This window comes from Lotus japonicus, chromosome 3 (assembly GCF_012489685.1).
Source record: "Lotus japonicus ecotype B-129 chromosome 3, LjGifu_v1.2".
Taxonomy (NCBI): Eukaryota; Viridiplantae; Streptophyta; class Magnoliopsida; order Fabales; family Fabaceae; genus Lotus; species Lotus japonicus.
This window is the reverse complement of record NC_080043.1, coordinates 38,506,219-38,521,764: the sequence shown is the minus strand read 5'-3', so window position 1 is coordinate 38,521,764 and position 15,546 is coordinate 38,506,219. Positions and strand designations below refer to the sequence as shown.

The 15,546-nt window shown below is 40.0% G+C and overlaps 1 protein-coding gene and 1 long non-coding RNA gene across 2 annotated transcripts; both read left to right on the top strand.

The window, feature by feature from the left end:
* Window positions 1-3,609: 3,609 nt before the first annotated feature.
* Window positions 3,610-5,459, top strand: LOC130742455 (uncharacterized). The gene is made up of 4 exons (XM_057594562.1): window positions 3,610-3,995; window positions 4,109-4,182; window positions 5,143-5,212; window positions 5,305-5,459. Exons 1-4 carry the CDS (start codon window positions 3,709-3,711, stop codon window positions 5,324-5,326), a joined length of 453 nt encoding a protein of 150 aa, XP_057450545.1. The 5' UTR covers window positions 3,610-3,708; the 3' UTR covers window positions 5,327-5,459.
* Window positions 5,460-5,465: 6 nt separating this feature from the next.
* Window positions 5,466-6,715, top strand: LOC130742456 (uncharacterized). The gene is made up of 2 exons (XR_009021157.1): window positions 5,466-5,790; window positions 5,886-6,715. It is a non-coding gene; the product is annotated as an uncharacterized LOC130742456 (long non-coding RNA).
* Window positions 6,716-15,546: the final 8,831 nt, after the last annotated feature.

Below are 15,546 nucleotides of genomic sequence, written 5' to 3'. Positions count from 1 at the left end.
TCAAAACATAGAGTTGTACCACATGACCAAATCTTGATCTTACAACGGTTATAGGCGGAACTGTGGTAAAAGGTCAATTTTTTTTTTTTGATAAGAAACGAAATTATATTAAGTAGAAAGAGCACCCAATACATCCGCCTGAAGGAAAATAACTAAGGCTGGGGGAGCATCCTCCACCCAAGTAACACAAGGATAATCATATGCTAATTTTGCAACAAAATCAGCAGCATGATTTCCAGTTCTTCTAACAAAAACTAAAGTAAAACTCTCAAAATACGGAACTAAAAGCTTACAATCACGTAAAATGGACGCAAAATAAGACACATCCTGACCCAAATTGTGCCAAGCATTGACCAAAACTTGGCAATCAGACTCAAAGATGACTCTCTAGAATCCTAGTTCAATTGCCTTCTGAATTGCCCACCTGAAACAAATGGTTTCTGCCATGAGAGGGGATGATGCACGCGACACAGGACCACAACCAGCAGCCAACAGAGCCCCTTCTTCATCCCTTACCACGAACCCAAGACCAGCTCCACGAAAACCATCAAAAGCTGCATCGAAATTCAGCTTTAGCCACCCCACCCCCGGCGGAACCCAACGACTATCCCCCGGGGAAGACGATCTTTGAACTGGGCCAGTGGAGCGGACAACGTCGGATGGAACTACGAGCTGCTGGCAACGTTGTAGACCCCAAGGAATCTCATCTCGCACACCTTCAAAAAGCCATCGGTTCCTCCTTTCCCAAATAGCTGCAAGCCCCGTGAACAAAGATTGCAAAGCTTCATCATCCACCGCTGCAAAAATCTGGGAAAGAACCTCGACATGGGCTTGATTCGGATCTGAACTGAGAGCACTCAATCTGAAGCTCAAAGGAGAGGCGAACCAAAACGAAACAACATGACAACACCCGAAAAAAGCATGGAACAACGTCTCTGTCTCGACCTCGCAAACAGGGCATAAAGAATCAATATCCATTTCGCGAGCACAGAGATGTCCCCGAACCGGCACCGCTCCCCGGCACAGACGCCACACCAGCTCCTTCACTCGTGGCTGCACCTTAATCTTCCAAAGCCTCGTCCAGAAAACTGCTGGAGCTAACGTGCTTCCTGAGGATGAACCAGCACCCAAACTAGCTTGCTCCCGGATAAACTCATAGCCTGACTTAGCAGTATAACTGCCATTGAGAGTACCTGGCCAAAAAACATCATCTTCAACTAGGAAAACAGTCAAAGGAATAGAAACAATTTTATCTACAACCATGGGTGGGAAAACAGTGGATAGAGCCGTCATGTCCCAAGAACGGGATCCAACATCTATCAAATCAGAAACATAACGCACATCCGTTGCCAGAGTGGTTTGACCTCCCAGCTGGGAAGGAGAAAACGATGGTATCCAGTTATCGTGCCAAATACGCACTTTCGAACCGGTACCAATCTTCCACACGCAACCTTTCTTGAAAATCCACCTGGTTTGAAACATGCTAGACCACACATAGCTCGGTCTATGCCCCTTCCTAGCTTCCCAAATGGAGCAATTAGGAAAATAAACAGCTTTAAAAACCTTGCCAAACAAAGAGTCTGGTCTTTTAATCAACCTCCACCAATTCTTTGCAAGAAGGGAGTCATTAAACGATTTAAAATCTCTAAAACCAGGGCCACCAACATGTTTCGGGGCCTTCATCTTAGACCAACTCAACCAGTGTAAACCTCGTTTCTCAGAGTCATTGCTCCAATAAAACTTTGAAACCAAGCTCTCAATCTGAGAACACAAACTAGCTGGTAAGGAGAAAACAGACATGACATAAGAGGGAATAGCCTGAGCTACCGCTTTGATGAGAACCTCCCTGCCAGCCCTGGAGAGGGTTTTCTCCTTCCAACCTTTAAGCTTCTTCCAAACCCGATCTTTTACAAACCTGAAAATCTGAGTCTTTGATCTCCCGACAGTGGTGGGGAGGCCCAGATACTTCTAATAAACATCCACTGCCGTCACTCCTAAAAGAGTCTTGAGCTCATGCACCATGGGAGAAGGCACGTTTCGGCTGCAGGATAACTGAGACTTGTCAAGATTAATCTTCTGACCTAATGCTCTCTCAAAGGTCGAAAGGATATCCGCCACACAAGCTGCCTCCTGAGTGTTGGCCCTAGCAAACACAATACTGTCATCAGCAAACAAAAGATGAGAGATAACTGGCGCCTTATGCGAGATTTTGATTCCTGAAAGCATATAATTCCTAACCGCCCGATCAATCATCGCTGAAAAAACCTCGCCACATAAAATGAAAAGATATGGTGATAATGGATCACCCTGTCTCAAGCCCCTTTGCGGTTGGAACACCCTTTGTGGCCTGCCATTTAGAAGAACCGAGAAGCTCACCATAGTACTCTGAAGGAAGGGCCACTCCACTCTATCATAGGCCTTTGACATGTCGAGCTTGAGAGCCATAACCCCTTCCCTTCCTGACGATTTCTTCTTCATGTAGTGAAAACACTCGTGAGCGATCATGGCATTGTCAGTAATCAGACGATCCGGAACAAAAGCACTCTGAGTCTCTGAAATGATCTCAGGAGAAATTAACTTCAGACGATTTGCCATAGTCTTTGTAATTACCTTGAAAACCACGTTACACAGGCTGATCGGTCTGAAATGCGACGCATGAGTGGGCTTCTTCACCTTAGGGATAAGAACCAATAAGGTCTGATTAAGGGAAGCCGGTGAAACAAAACCTTGCAAAACCTGCAAACACAACTCAGAAATCTTATCACCCACGATCTTCCAAAACTTTTGGTAGAACAAAGCTGGAAGGCCGTCTCTCCCTGGGGCCTTAGTGGGATGCATTTGGAATAAGGCCTCTTCCACCTCATCCCTAGAGAAAGGTGTGGATAAAATCTGAAACTGCCGCGGTTTGATCCTCCCTGCCACAAGAGAAGTGACATTCTCAACTCCAGTCGGAACAATGGATTTGAAAATATCCTCAAAGTAGCTAGACAAAACCGACCCAATAGCCACCTCATCCTCAAAAACAGTACCAGCATCATCCTCTATAGAAGCAATAAAATTATGTTTCCTGCGCTCGGATGCCTTCCTGTGAAAAAACTTTGTATTCCTGTCCCCATGCTTCAACCAAGATGCCCTCGAACGTTGGCTCCATTTAATTTCCTCAAGTTTCAATAAACGGTCCAGGTCACCCTACAGCTTAGATCGCTCTTGAATAACTTGTTCTGTCTGAACGCTACTCAACAAAGCTGCAAGGGACTTCTTAATCTCCTCAATCTGACGTGGAATCTCGCCGAAATTGGCACGCCCCCAGTCACCCAAAATACCAGATAAAGATGAGAGCTTGTCAGTAGCTCCCAATGAAGACTGCCCCCAAACATGGGAAATCATCTCTGCACAATCTTCCTCCTTATCGAGCCAAATCTCATCAAATCGAAATAACATGCTTCTTTTCCTCTTTTGTCGCCTGCTACGCCCCCGAGAGAAAGAGCATTCCACCAAGATAGGACTATGATCCGACTGAAATCTACCCAAGTGATGTGTATGGGTTCTCGGCCAAATAGACCCCCACACCCCATTAAACAAAGCGAAGTCAAGCCTCTCCTCAATCGTGTGAGGGACATGACGATTATTAGTCCAAGTGTACTTGTACCCAGAAAAGCCAGCCTGATGTAGATCACATTCCTCGCAAATACCCATCACATCCATCATATGAGCATGATTAACTGGTGCCCCTCCTCTCTTATCACCTACATCCAACAAATCATTAAAACCCTAGCTTGGTCTTTTCTCATTCTCGCGTGCAGCTTGCTGCTTCTCGCCGTGCGAAATAAAAAACCGCACCTTCCTAGATCGCTGCTTCTCGCCGTGTTGCTTCGTCTTCTCTGTCGCTTCCATCACTCAAGCTCGTGTGGGTTCTGCTTCTTCTTCACTGAGGTCGTCCGCTCCAGCGCGACTGCATCCCACAGCGCGCCGCACCTTCCGCTGCCATTATCGAGGTTTGGTTTGTAACCATTATTTTTCCTGCCATTCTCTATCTTTTTTTGCTATGTTTTTTTCGTCTCAAGGTGTTTATGTCGTCGCTGTTGTCGAGTATTGGTGGTGTTTTCAGTTCCAGTTTTCAAGAATCACATACCGTATCAACCATGGCTTCTAGAGCTATTCTTCCCCGTGAACAACCCAGAGGTACCATTTATCTCTTCTTATGAAGAATGCGTTTCTGTTTTCTCTGTTCTTTTGACTCTAATATGAAACTCTGGGGGGAAATGGGGGTTACGAAATTTAAGGTGGTTTTTTTGTTGCCCAGTTGATTATTTGATTAAAGAATGAAACTTTCTGTCATTAGATCTTCTCCGTCTTCCTGAGTTCCTTTCAATTTCTTTGGCCTTTTGGTTTCTCTTTTTTTGGATTTGGATTTGGTTTATTTCTTCTCGTTCGATCTGCGAGAGAATTCGTTGAGGAAATCGAAGTGTTGTTCTTCTTCCTCTTGATTTCGTTTTTGCTTTCAAAGGCCGTGAAAGACAATCAATTTGACTTGTTTTTCTTTGTATTTAGTTCTATGTGAATGACTCTGATTACAGGTACTGATTTGATTAGGGTTCTGTTTTCTAGAAGATCAATTTTGCCCCATTCTTAGATGCTCAGTGATTAGTTACACAACACCTTGTTTTTTTCAGCTAGTCATTTTTGGTTGTTTTGCATTATATCACCAGTTAATCTTTTATTTAGATTTATAACATGTGTACTGGAATCTCTATTCAATATGGAACTTAGCATCTGTTCTGCACTCCATTGTTTTATAACATTGCTCAAGATGTTTTATAATCAACATCACTTCTATGATTTCCAACAAGTTCACTTTTGGCAGAAGACGGCACAGTCTTTTACTAGAGAGCCTGAGCCTAGATTGTTTGCTAAATCGCTAGCTAATGTTGTTGTTAACCCGTTATTTCCTAATTACTGGACTTTCAACAAATGTTACAGTATTTTAACTTAATTTTACTCTCACTATGTTGTTTAGGCATTCTTGGTCAGGGATAATATTTGATCTGTTAAAACTTAAAATAGACATTTTCTGATTTTCAATGTTGTGGTTACTGGTTATGAACTTATGGTACCTTGCTTATGGTTTCTCATGTACTTTAGGTGAGATTAAACACAACATGGTAGCAGGAGAAGTAAGCGCATCACAAGGAATGCGGCAGAGAAGAACAAGGTACAATTTTTTTCCTCTTCATGTGTTGAATTATGTGCAAATCATGAAACCAAAACTATTGTTCTAAGTCTTGTGGGTGGTTTATTTTTCAGAAGCCAAGCACTGAACTTGTGAATGCTGCACTAGTAGCAGCTAATGTTTGTGTTGGAAATGTTGTTGCTGCTGTTGTAACAAAGGTGGATCCAGCTTAGAGGCCACCAGAAAAAATGTCAAGGCCTTCATTTCAGTTCTCACAGCTAGAAGCAAGGTAGTTAATTGTTCCTTTCTTTTTTCTTCTTTGATTATCTTCAATTTTGGAATTTGATTTGGGATTTTGTGTGATCATTAAAATTTAGTTTGGATCAAGTACAATGACTTTAATTTCAAATGATCCATATGAAGTGTGATAATAGTTTTGTTGTTGTTGTTGTTGTTCATGTGTGGTCTAACAATAAAATCTGTCTACCTCACAAGCTGTTGCTGGACTTGCTTATAAGCTGAAGGATTTGGTAGTGAACATTGATTCAACTGACATGGACAATGAATTGGCTGCAACTGAGTACATTGATGATATCTATAACTTTTACAAACTCACTAAAGTAATGCTACTTTGTGTTCTTTCTTTATATCACTATCTTCTTTTATCACTGCACTTATTTCTCTAATGTATGCTTACAAACAATTATGCAATTAGGTGATGGCCTGGACTTTGTGTTTTTATGTAGCAACAGATGGTTATATATATGTGCTAATTACTGGTGACTGCTGTGCTTGTGTCTTCAGACCAAAGAGCTACAAATATTTTTGCTTTCCACTTTAGCCTACAAGTTTTGACTTGGTTGTACATTTTGCTGCTGCTGCTGCTTGCTGCTTCATCCGAATTGGTTGAAGAGTTTCTCTATACAGAAAAAACCTTTCACTTAAAGAGATATAAATTGTCTCTAACAAGGTGACACTCACTGCTTTCATTCACCCTATGCGGGGAATATTCATGAAGTGCATTTCTTGGAATATTCATGAAGTGTTGTGCTAGTCTCAACTGAACAGCGACAAGGTCTGCAATCGGTGTGGCTTGCCGCTGTGGAACATAAGGAATATGATCATCTTCAAGGAAGGGCATTTGGATGGGGAACGAGTTGTGGAGATAGCACTGTTAAGGGCATGGAACTGGTTAAGAGCGAAGAAGAAGGATTTCAAATTTTCCACATATGAATGGGTAGTCAATCCAAGGTACTCTGATGAATTTTCCATTGGAAGCTTGTAAATGTTATCTGACTCTACTTTCCTAGAGTTCTTTCTCACGTTGCTTACTGTTTTCAAGTCTGTGGGCCTCCATAGAGTTCAATCCTTGGTGGTATATTGCTTACGAGTAGTACTGCTTCTTCTAAGATAGGTAGATGCTGTATATATATTCTGCCTGGGTGCTTGAGTACAGAGTTTAGTTTTGAGCAGGTTTTGGAGGAACATGTTTCTGGTTAATCTGCTCTGTTTTTTCTGGTTTTTTTTTTTTTTTTTTTTTTTTTTTCCTTTTGGACCCTTGTAATCATTTGGGTTGAGGTACCCCTAGTACCTCCTTAATGAATATTTTGCTTACCCAAAAAAAATAATATTGATTTTGTTGTTTTAGGGTAGAAAGTTAAATTTGTTTCAGCACTGTTATTGCAACGCTTCTTCACTTGACCGTGGCAATAGAAGATACTTATTGCCACGGTTCCCCCTTGACCATGGCAATATATGGTTCCCCACTTGACCGTGGCAATAGAGGCCACATATTGCCACGGTTTCCCTTTTCGCACCGTGGCAACAGGCGAAGCAATTACCACGGGTTGCCCTTGAACCGTGGCAATTGCTCAATTGCCACGCACGCTATCGCCACGGTTTAACCGTGGCGAAAGGGCGTGCAGAACCTCTTAGTTCTTAGCACTGTTCATCTGGTTCTACAATACAATTATAGATGTAATATTTTTTATTTCTATATAATTTTGTTTTAAGTTTAAATACTAATTCAATACTTAAATTAAATCACTTGATGAATGAGAGAAAAAAATTAATTTTTTATGCTAAGAACTCAAAATATAAAATTTCTTATATAAGAACTAGTTCTTATTTGTAAGAACTAAGAACTCACGCCATCTCATTCCAATGATTAAGAACTCAGTTTTAACTCAGAAATAAGATTTAAGAACCTTGCATTGGAGATGCTCTAAGATACTAAGTGTTACATTATCCCACACACTAAAATATGTCTCCATATAATAGAAAATGCCCCCACACTATGATATATTTTCAAGTTTCTAATAGAAATATGTTATATTTTTCATGTTATAAATTTATGTGTATATATTACCCCACAATAATAAATTTCTAAATCCATTACTAATTAGTTGCTTGACATGGTATCAGGACCTCCATGATCTTTTGGATAATTGGTTCTCAATTGTTAATAAACTTCATCTCGTTATTATAATATTATGTGTTTAATAATTAAAAAAATAAATGAGACGTAAATCAATTGTGAGGCTACAAAGTCTATCTTACATATGAACATTTTGTTACAATTGAGAGATCCTTTCATCATGATATGAAAGTTTTATGATTTTGGTTTTGGTTCTTGGTAGGCTACAAAGTTTATGTCAGATATTTTGTTACTAGTATTCCAATTGTGTGAGGACTTATGATTTTATTTTTTTTCTTAAATAAAATATCTCACATCTAGTAACAATATGAGACTATATCATTTATCTCACGGTTAGTGCACTAAGTGATAATTAATTAGATACAGATCATCTGTGGATTTTTTAATTTAATTTGTAAATTGAATATTAAATTTTTGACTACTCACTTAAAAGATGAAGTGTCGAACAATTATGAAATTGCTGCACTAACGATTGCAAAGATGATCTATTTCCAATATGTTATAAAAAATATTTTTTTCCACACATTTACTACCTGTATTATATAGCTCCGCCATTGAAGAGAGTTAAAAAAGAAATGGAAAATTAAAAGAGAGAGATCTAATAATATTGGAAGGGGAAAATATTATATTGAAAGAAATATAAGGTAAATATAAAATTCGGAATATGAAAACATCAATGCTAATATATTATAGTCTGCCTGAATGTTAAAAATTAAAAATTAAATTTTTATCTAGACCTCTTTTTCTCTTTGACTACCCCCAGAAATGAAAGTAACGTTTGGGTTATTTCAAATTAAAAAATTTGGATATGCACCCATACCAAATTAATTTCCTCCAACATTCATTCAACTAGTATGTGGTTGTGGAGGAATTTCTCAATGCATAGTTGCGCATCAACCTCACATATGAGGAATTTCATAAAGCAAATGAATATTTTAGCCTAAATAAAGTACATGTTAATGTAAATTGTTACTAGTGGAGATAATTAAAATATATTGTAATTTTTAAATCACCAAATAATTTCTCCGATTCTTTCGCTTAGAAGACTTCATTATCCTTTGGTCTAGGTCTTGCTTATAAGCTATAAATATTTACAAACAGTTGCGACCTTATCTTATAAGTATGCCAGCTGGTTGTTTCTGTTCATAGTTCATACCATTATTTTTCTTGGGTACTTAATTATAATAACGCTGTATATCCGGTAAAATAATGATAATAAACTATATAGAATAATAACATCGTGATATAATGAACGATTATTAAAGTGCTAGGTCTGACATGAAGACATATATTAGTTAGTTACCTTGTGATCATTGGGAATAATATAGTTATTTGATTAAGTAAGAAGCTTTATTTGTTTTTTCCTCGATCGGACGGGGGGTGGTTGAGAGAAATTAAATAAGAAAATAATTATCTTAAATTACAGAGTCCTGAAATCTACCTAATTATGTTTGGACTTGCATGCAGTCATCATGCACATAAGATTTAGCAAGCCAATGGAAAGTCCGGATAAATTAGAAATGAGTTAAAATATTTTATTAAGTAATATATATCCTTATATATTTTTTTTATGTAAGAAAAAAAATATATTTAAAAATGTTGTTAAAATATTTTTATATTTAATATTGAAGAAAACATATTTAAAAAAAGTAACATATATATAATTAACTCAGTGGAAATTTCAAAATAAAGATGGATAATATGTAAATATAACAAAGATATTCATAATTAATTAATTCAAAATGTTTGGATTTATAAACTTGGAAAAGTAAGAATTACTAATGACTTATGTGTCACTTTAAAAAAAAGGCAACTTAGATTAATGTGTTTCTTAAGAAAAAAAAAAAGCAAACTTAGAGATTTAACTATTTTCACGTTAAAAAAAAAATATTTTCAAGAGAATATTTTTGGGACTTACTTGATAGTTTAAACTTATACAATACGTTATAAGTTTATTTATTGTTTGATTCTAATATTGTCGTATCAGATAGATATATCCAACAATACACTCTTACACACTAATATGATGAATAATTTAATTCAGCATACAAAGGTGACATAAGTTCTAATAAAATTGTGATTTATAAGTTACTTGAGACTATTTAATCCACGACTCTACTGTCACTACTATCACCAGCAATGTCGCAAATGCTTATGCTACCACCTCCACCACTACCGCTACTGCCATCACCACCTTTCCCTACCACTGTCGCCACCACAACAACCACTGCCTCCACTATCTCCACCATCATATCGCCACCACCACAATTGTCGCCATCACCATTACTGTCACCACCACAACCACCACTCTCAACTGCCACCACCCCATCCTCCACTATCTCCTCCGCCACTATTTGATAACGTTATCAAATAGTTTTAATTTTTTTTAATTTTTTAATTTTTAACTTTATTTTATTTTATTTTTACAGGGGGCTTGTGTCATGGAAATGGGGGAATGGGTCGATGGAAGATGGGAATGGAAATTAAAATGGAACAAGGAATTATTTCAGAGAGAGGTAGAGAAAGTTGATGATTTATTGAGACTGATTGCTTGCTTTACTTCAGTGGCTAATAAGAACGATTCTTGGGTGTGGATTAAGGAAAGTTCTGGGCTGTATTCAGTGTGCTTTGCATATGAAGCTCTGCAAGGAAGTTAGGTGAGAACTGAGTGTGAGATGTTCAACAGGTTGTGGGCAGCAAAGGCCCCTTCGAATGCTCTCGCTTTCTCCTGGAGGGTACTAATTAGAAGCATGCAAACTAAGGCTGGTCTTGCCTGAAGACATGCTCTGCAGGGAGGAACAAATCTGTTGTGTGCTCTCTGTGCATTGGAGGATGAAACGATTGATCATTTATTTTTAAACTGCAAATTTGCGAGGCAGATTTGGATGTTCGTTTATTCTCGGCTGAGAATTTCATCTGCACTACCAGGTAAGGTTGAGGAACACTTTATGCAGTTTGGGTCATGCTTGCCAAGGAGCAACAAGGTGAGAAAGGCTATCTCTCTGATATGGATTGCTACTGTTGTAGCCTTATGGAATGCAAGGAACAATGTAATATTAGGGGAGGGGGGGTGAGAAGAAGGTGGCAAACATAGGGGAGCTAATTCAATTCAAAGTGTGGCTATGGATTAAAGCTAAGGAAAAGGATTTTGGGTATTCAGTATTGTGCTTCCATCAGTTGATCTTTCTTGATTGTGCTTGAGTTGGTAATCTTTGCATTGTGCTTCCATCAGTTGATCTTTTTTGATTGGTTCTCCAGCATCATCTTTGTGGACAATATTGCCTGTTTCAATGATTTCCCGCATTTTATAGTTTGATGACTCAATGAATAGTTTCATGTAATTTTTCCAGTAAAGAAATTCAGTTCCATTAAAGAAGTGAGGTTTGTTGGTGGATGAGCCCGTAGCGATAGCTTGATCTTCTGCCATGGATCTTCTGCCATTTAAGCAGAGTTATCAGACGATCAGAACACACAGATTTATACTAGTTCACCCCTGAACGATGAGCTACGTCCAGTACTTGGCCACCACCAAGATTTTCATAGCAAGTATCAAGGACTTCTCCAATACAAGTATTCTCCAAGACTTCTCCAATACAAGTATTCTCCAGGACTTCTCCTACAAGTATTCTACAGGACTTCTCCTACAAGTATTGTCCAGGACTTCTCCTACAATCTTTACAAAGATCGTTTGGTTCTACAAAGATCGGTTTTGGCGTTACTCTTGTAGGGGTTAAAACATTTGCGGCCGGGGCGAGCCTTTAGAGAGACCCATCCTTTGGATTTTAGAGACTTAGCGTCCACATCATACAAGTAGAAGAAGTGGACAGGCGACAATGTGATTTAAATGGCATCGCACAGAATCTCGAAGCATCGCAAGAATGCCCAGGCATTGGGGTGAAGTTGGCAGGGAGCCACGTTGATGTCGGTCAGAACGGAGCAAAAGAAGGGCAAGAGAGGGAATCTAATTCCCAACTCGGTGAATAGGTATTCGTAGGCGAAAAATAAGTGGTAGCGGTTTATGTCGTCGTCGGCCTTTTAAAGCCAGGGGCGGTCGTCTTCTTTACAAGACGCTGCGTGGAGTTTCTTGTTAAGGGCTTCCTCATAGCACAGCCTGTCAACTGCTTCGATGAAATCAATCACCGCGTCGCGGGAGTTGTACTCCGAGGGTTGGTCAACTACCGACTGAGCAGGAGCCACTTTGACAGGAGTGGGGAGAGTAGCGAAGGTTCTTAGCCGGAAGGCTGCGACTTCTGAAAGTTCTAGGCGAACCTCACTGGCGGTGGAGGAATCCGGTGAATCCTCTGGTGTGGGATCGCGCCTGAGGAAGTTTTGAGGGGTGGACATGGCCCGACGTTTGGGAGACATGATAGGGGATACGTGGGAAATTCGAATTAAGTAACTCAACAATGCAGAGGAAGAGGAAGAGGACTCACTAGGGGATGAGGGGAATAAGGGATAGGAAAGGGTGGAAAGCGACGGTGCTGGAGCAGAGATTCGTCAGAGGCTTGCTGGAGGAAATTAGGGAGGAAAGGAAGGGTTTCGAAAGTGGAAAATGATGGAGAAGTAGGATTTATATAGGCACAAGGTGACGGTTGGCATGGCGCACATGGTAGTTACATGAAGTTAGTGGGGGAACACAACTTATAATTACAGGTGAATGATTATCTTGGGAAGAGAAGGCGGCGCATTGAAGGGAAATAATTGCGCGTGGTTGGCTTGAAGCCTTTTCAGATCAGCTTTAAATGGGATATAATGCGACGTTTGCGCGGGAGCAATTTAAATTTGAAGGGGAACACTGACTCATCTCTCTTTTGCGATGTGTCATCGTTCCCTGCGAGTGAGCTCACCGCGACCGCCAACCCAAAATGGCAGGTCGTTCTGCCATGATCAAGGCTTGTGGACTGGGGCTTTCATGGGCGATCACCCTACGCAGTTAAACGCCATGTTGGCGACTTATATACTTCATATAGTAGTGTTACTGTTAGTAGTTTATGATCTTTAAGACACCCTTAGCCCTCAAGCTTCGTGCTCGATGTCTTGTGGACTGGTGGACTAGGCGAGCCCCTAAAGTGCCTACGCCTAGGGGTTGCTCGTCAAGCGGCGGTCGCCCAGCCTGGGAATTGGGCCTCCCTCAGCGAGGCCCAATAGAGGTAGTTACACTTGTCAGACCCAGCTCCCACCTATGAATAGGGAGCGGTTACCATTTGTAAAAGACTCTTGGCTCATTTGCTAAATAACTCAAGAAATTCAGTTATATTATCTCTCTAACTTTCTCTCTCTAAGTGCAATCTCTCTACTCTAGGGGCTATACCCTCTCTTAATGTTCATGGAAAGAACAGTGTTCAAAAATTTGACACTAAAAGAATTTCTGCAATGAACTTGAAGAGCTTTGAATGCTTAGAAGAATGAAGGATTGAATGATTAGGGTTCTTGTTCTTTTTGGTCTTAACTCTTATGCTCTTCTTTCTTCATGGTTGCTGAAATTCAAGTTCCCTTAGAATAGATGTCCTACGCGATGTTGGGACAACAGGTTCGACAATCGACTAACAGTAATAACAATAACTTAAAAACACAAGTAAACAAGACACAATAATTGTTAACCCAGTTCAGTGAAAAACTTCACCTACGTCTAGAGGGTTTGCACCCAAAGAAAGGAAATCCATTATCTCAAGATTCAGGAATCACAGACACTCATGAACACCACAGTTCATAGTTCACTTCCTAATCTTCCCAGTGTATTTCTAGTTAGTATCTCAACCTAAGTATGAGAGCCCCTCTCACTTTCTCTCAATCACTGCCACAGTGATTGGTAAATAACAATCAACAATCAGAGTTTGAAGAATCAAACAACACAGAACACAACTTTGCTTTATAGAATCAGGGAGCAAAGTGTGTTCACAAAGTAACAAGGACAAAGAACAATGAACAATCCTAAAACACTTGATCTTTCTCTATTAGCTTCGGTCGTCTACATGTTTTTGGTCTTCATCCTTTTATATCCTTCAACAGCGGTAGCATATATGCTAGGGTTAGCTTGGGCTGAGGAAACAGATTGCAACATCAATTCAAACAAAACGCAATCTCCAAAGATCTTGTTACGTTTTGCACAAGTAAAGATAGAAGCAAATCTTTTATCAAAGATTGTTCAACAAATAACAACTCACGATTAAAACCCTTATGGTACAGCTACTTGAACCTCAAGTAACTTTAAAAAACATATCTTCATAAGATCTTCAAGGGTCCACAATAACGTTCCAAGCAGAGGACTGATGCCCTAGCTACACAAAGTCAGATGCCACGGCATCGGCTTCGACAACCAGTTGTTTTTGACAAAATGCATGACAACAAAGTAACAACAATCTCCCCCTTTGTCAAATTTTGTCTAAAACAACCTGAGACTCAGAGAGGGCAAACAAGAGAACCAAAGCTCCCCCTCAGTAGCAGAACTCCCCATCAAATGATGCAACCATACCAACAACAAGTAAACTCCAAAGAGCATAGTTGGAACAAAGATCATAGCAGCAGAACATACTAACTATCCAACAAGAGCAAACCAATAAACCAGCAGCAACTTGAACAAAAGCTAATCAACAAATGCACCAAGAAACACACAACAGCTAAATAACCAGTTACTTGCCTTTGTCTTGAACTCGTCTTCAAATTATTACAGACCAAAGCTCCCAAATAGAAAAACACAGTCTTCACATCAACAGAAAAGCAACACAGAGTCTTCACAACACAACACAAAGCTACTCCCCCTTATTAACACAAATTTGGCAAAGGGTGCACAAACTACAACCAAAATACAAAAGAAGGAGATGCAAAAACACAGACTAATTCAATTAAACTTCAGAACTGGATTCCTCTTCGGTTTCTTCTGCACTTTCTTCAGATCCTCCCTCTTCTTTAGTGCTTGCTTCCTGAGCAGCAGTAGCAGCAACACTTGGCTCACCCCCTTGACCTTCTTCCTCTTGAAACTTGAGGAGCAAAGCCTCAACCTTCAGCTTCCTAGCAATGCTGATCTTGATAGTCTCCTGCAAAGCCTTAGAGACTTCCTGCAATTCTGCAATAATGGCCTTAGTGTCAGATGCACCCACAGGAGCAGGGACAGAAGTCCTGCTAGATTGGAGCACCCTAGGGAATAGAAACTTCATCAGCCCTGATGATCTGAGGATGCTGTTGAAGGATGATCGCTGTAAGAAGATATGGAAAGGAGATTGGAATCTTCACAACACAAGTGTCAACATGTTTCAAGGTATGCTCAAACACAAAAGAGTCAAAGTCAAAATCAGTAGAAGTGCCAATTTTATAGATCAACTTGGCAAGAGTAGCAGAGACTCTAGAAGTATGTTGGGTAGGAACCCAGTTCACAGCATACTTCACTCTCATATTTCCAGTGGACAACAGCTTCTTGAAAGACCACTTCTTGACTTAGCCAGCAGTAAGTTCCTTGGCAATCACATCCAAGAACAATTCCTCATCAACACATTCAACAACACTTCTTCCAAGTGCTTTGTTGATCACAACAGGGGAGAACTCAACACACTTAGCCCTCACATAACCCTTCTGAACTCAACACTCTCAGGAAGTCCCACTTCCACAGAAAGATTCACTAGAAATTCCTTCACCAGCCTTTCATAACACCTTCCAACTTTGAGAATGACCTTCATCAGTCCAGCCTTCTCAATGAGTGCAACCACTTCCTTGCACGCAAGTACATCAGAGCCAACTTCCCTTTCCTTGGAAATTCTGCGTTGACACACAAACTTCCTCTTCTGAACATTTTCTTCAGCATGGAATGACACATTATCAATAGGAACAACATGGACATTCTGAGGAATGCGTTTTCCTGCATACTTCTTCTTCTCAGACGTCAAGATGTCCTGGACATTCTCCTCAACATCGGACCCAGATTCCTCAGGAGCGACATGAACCTTCT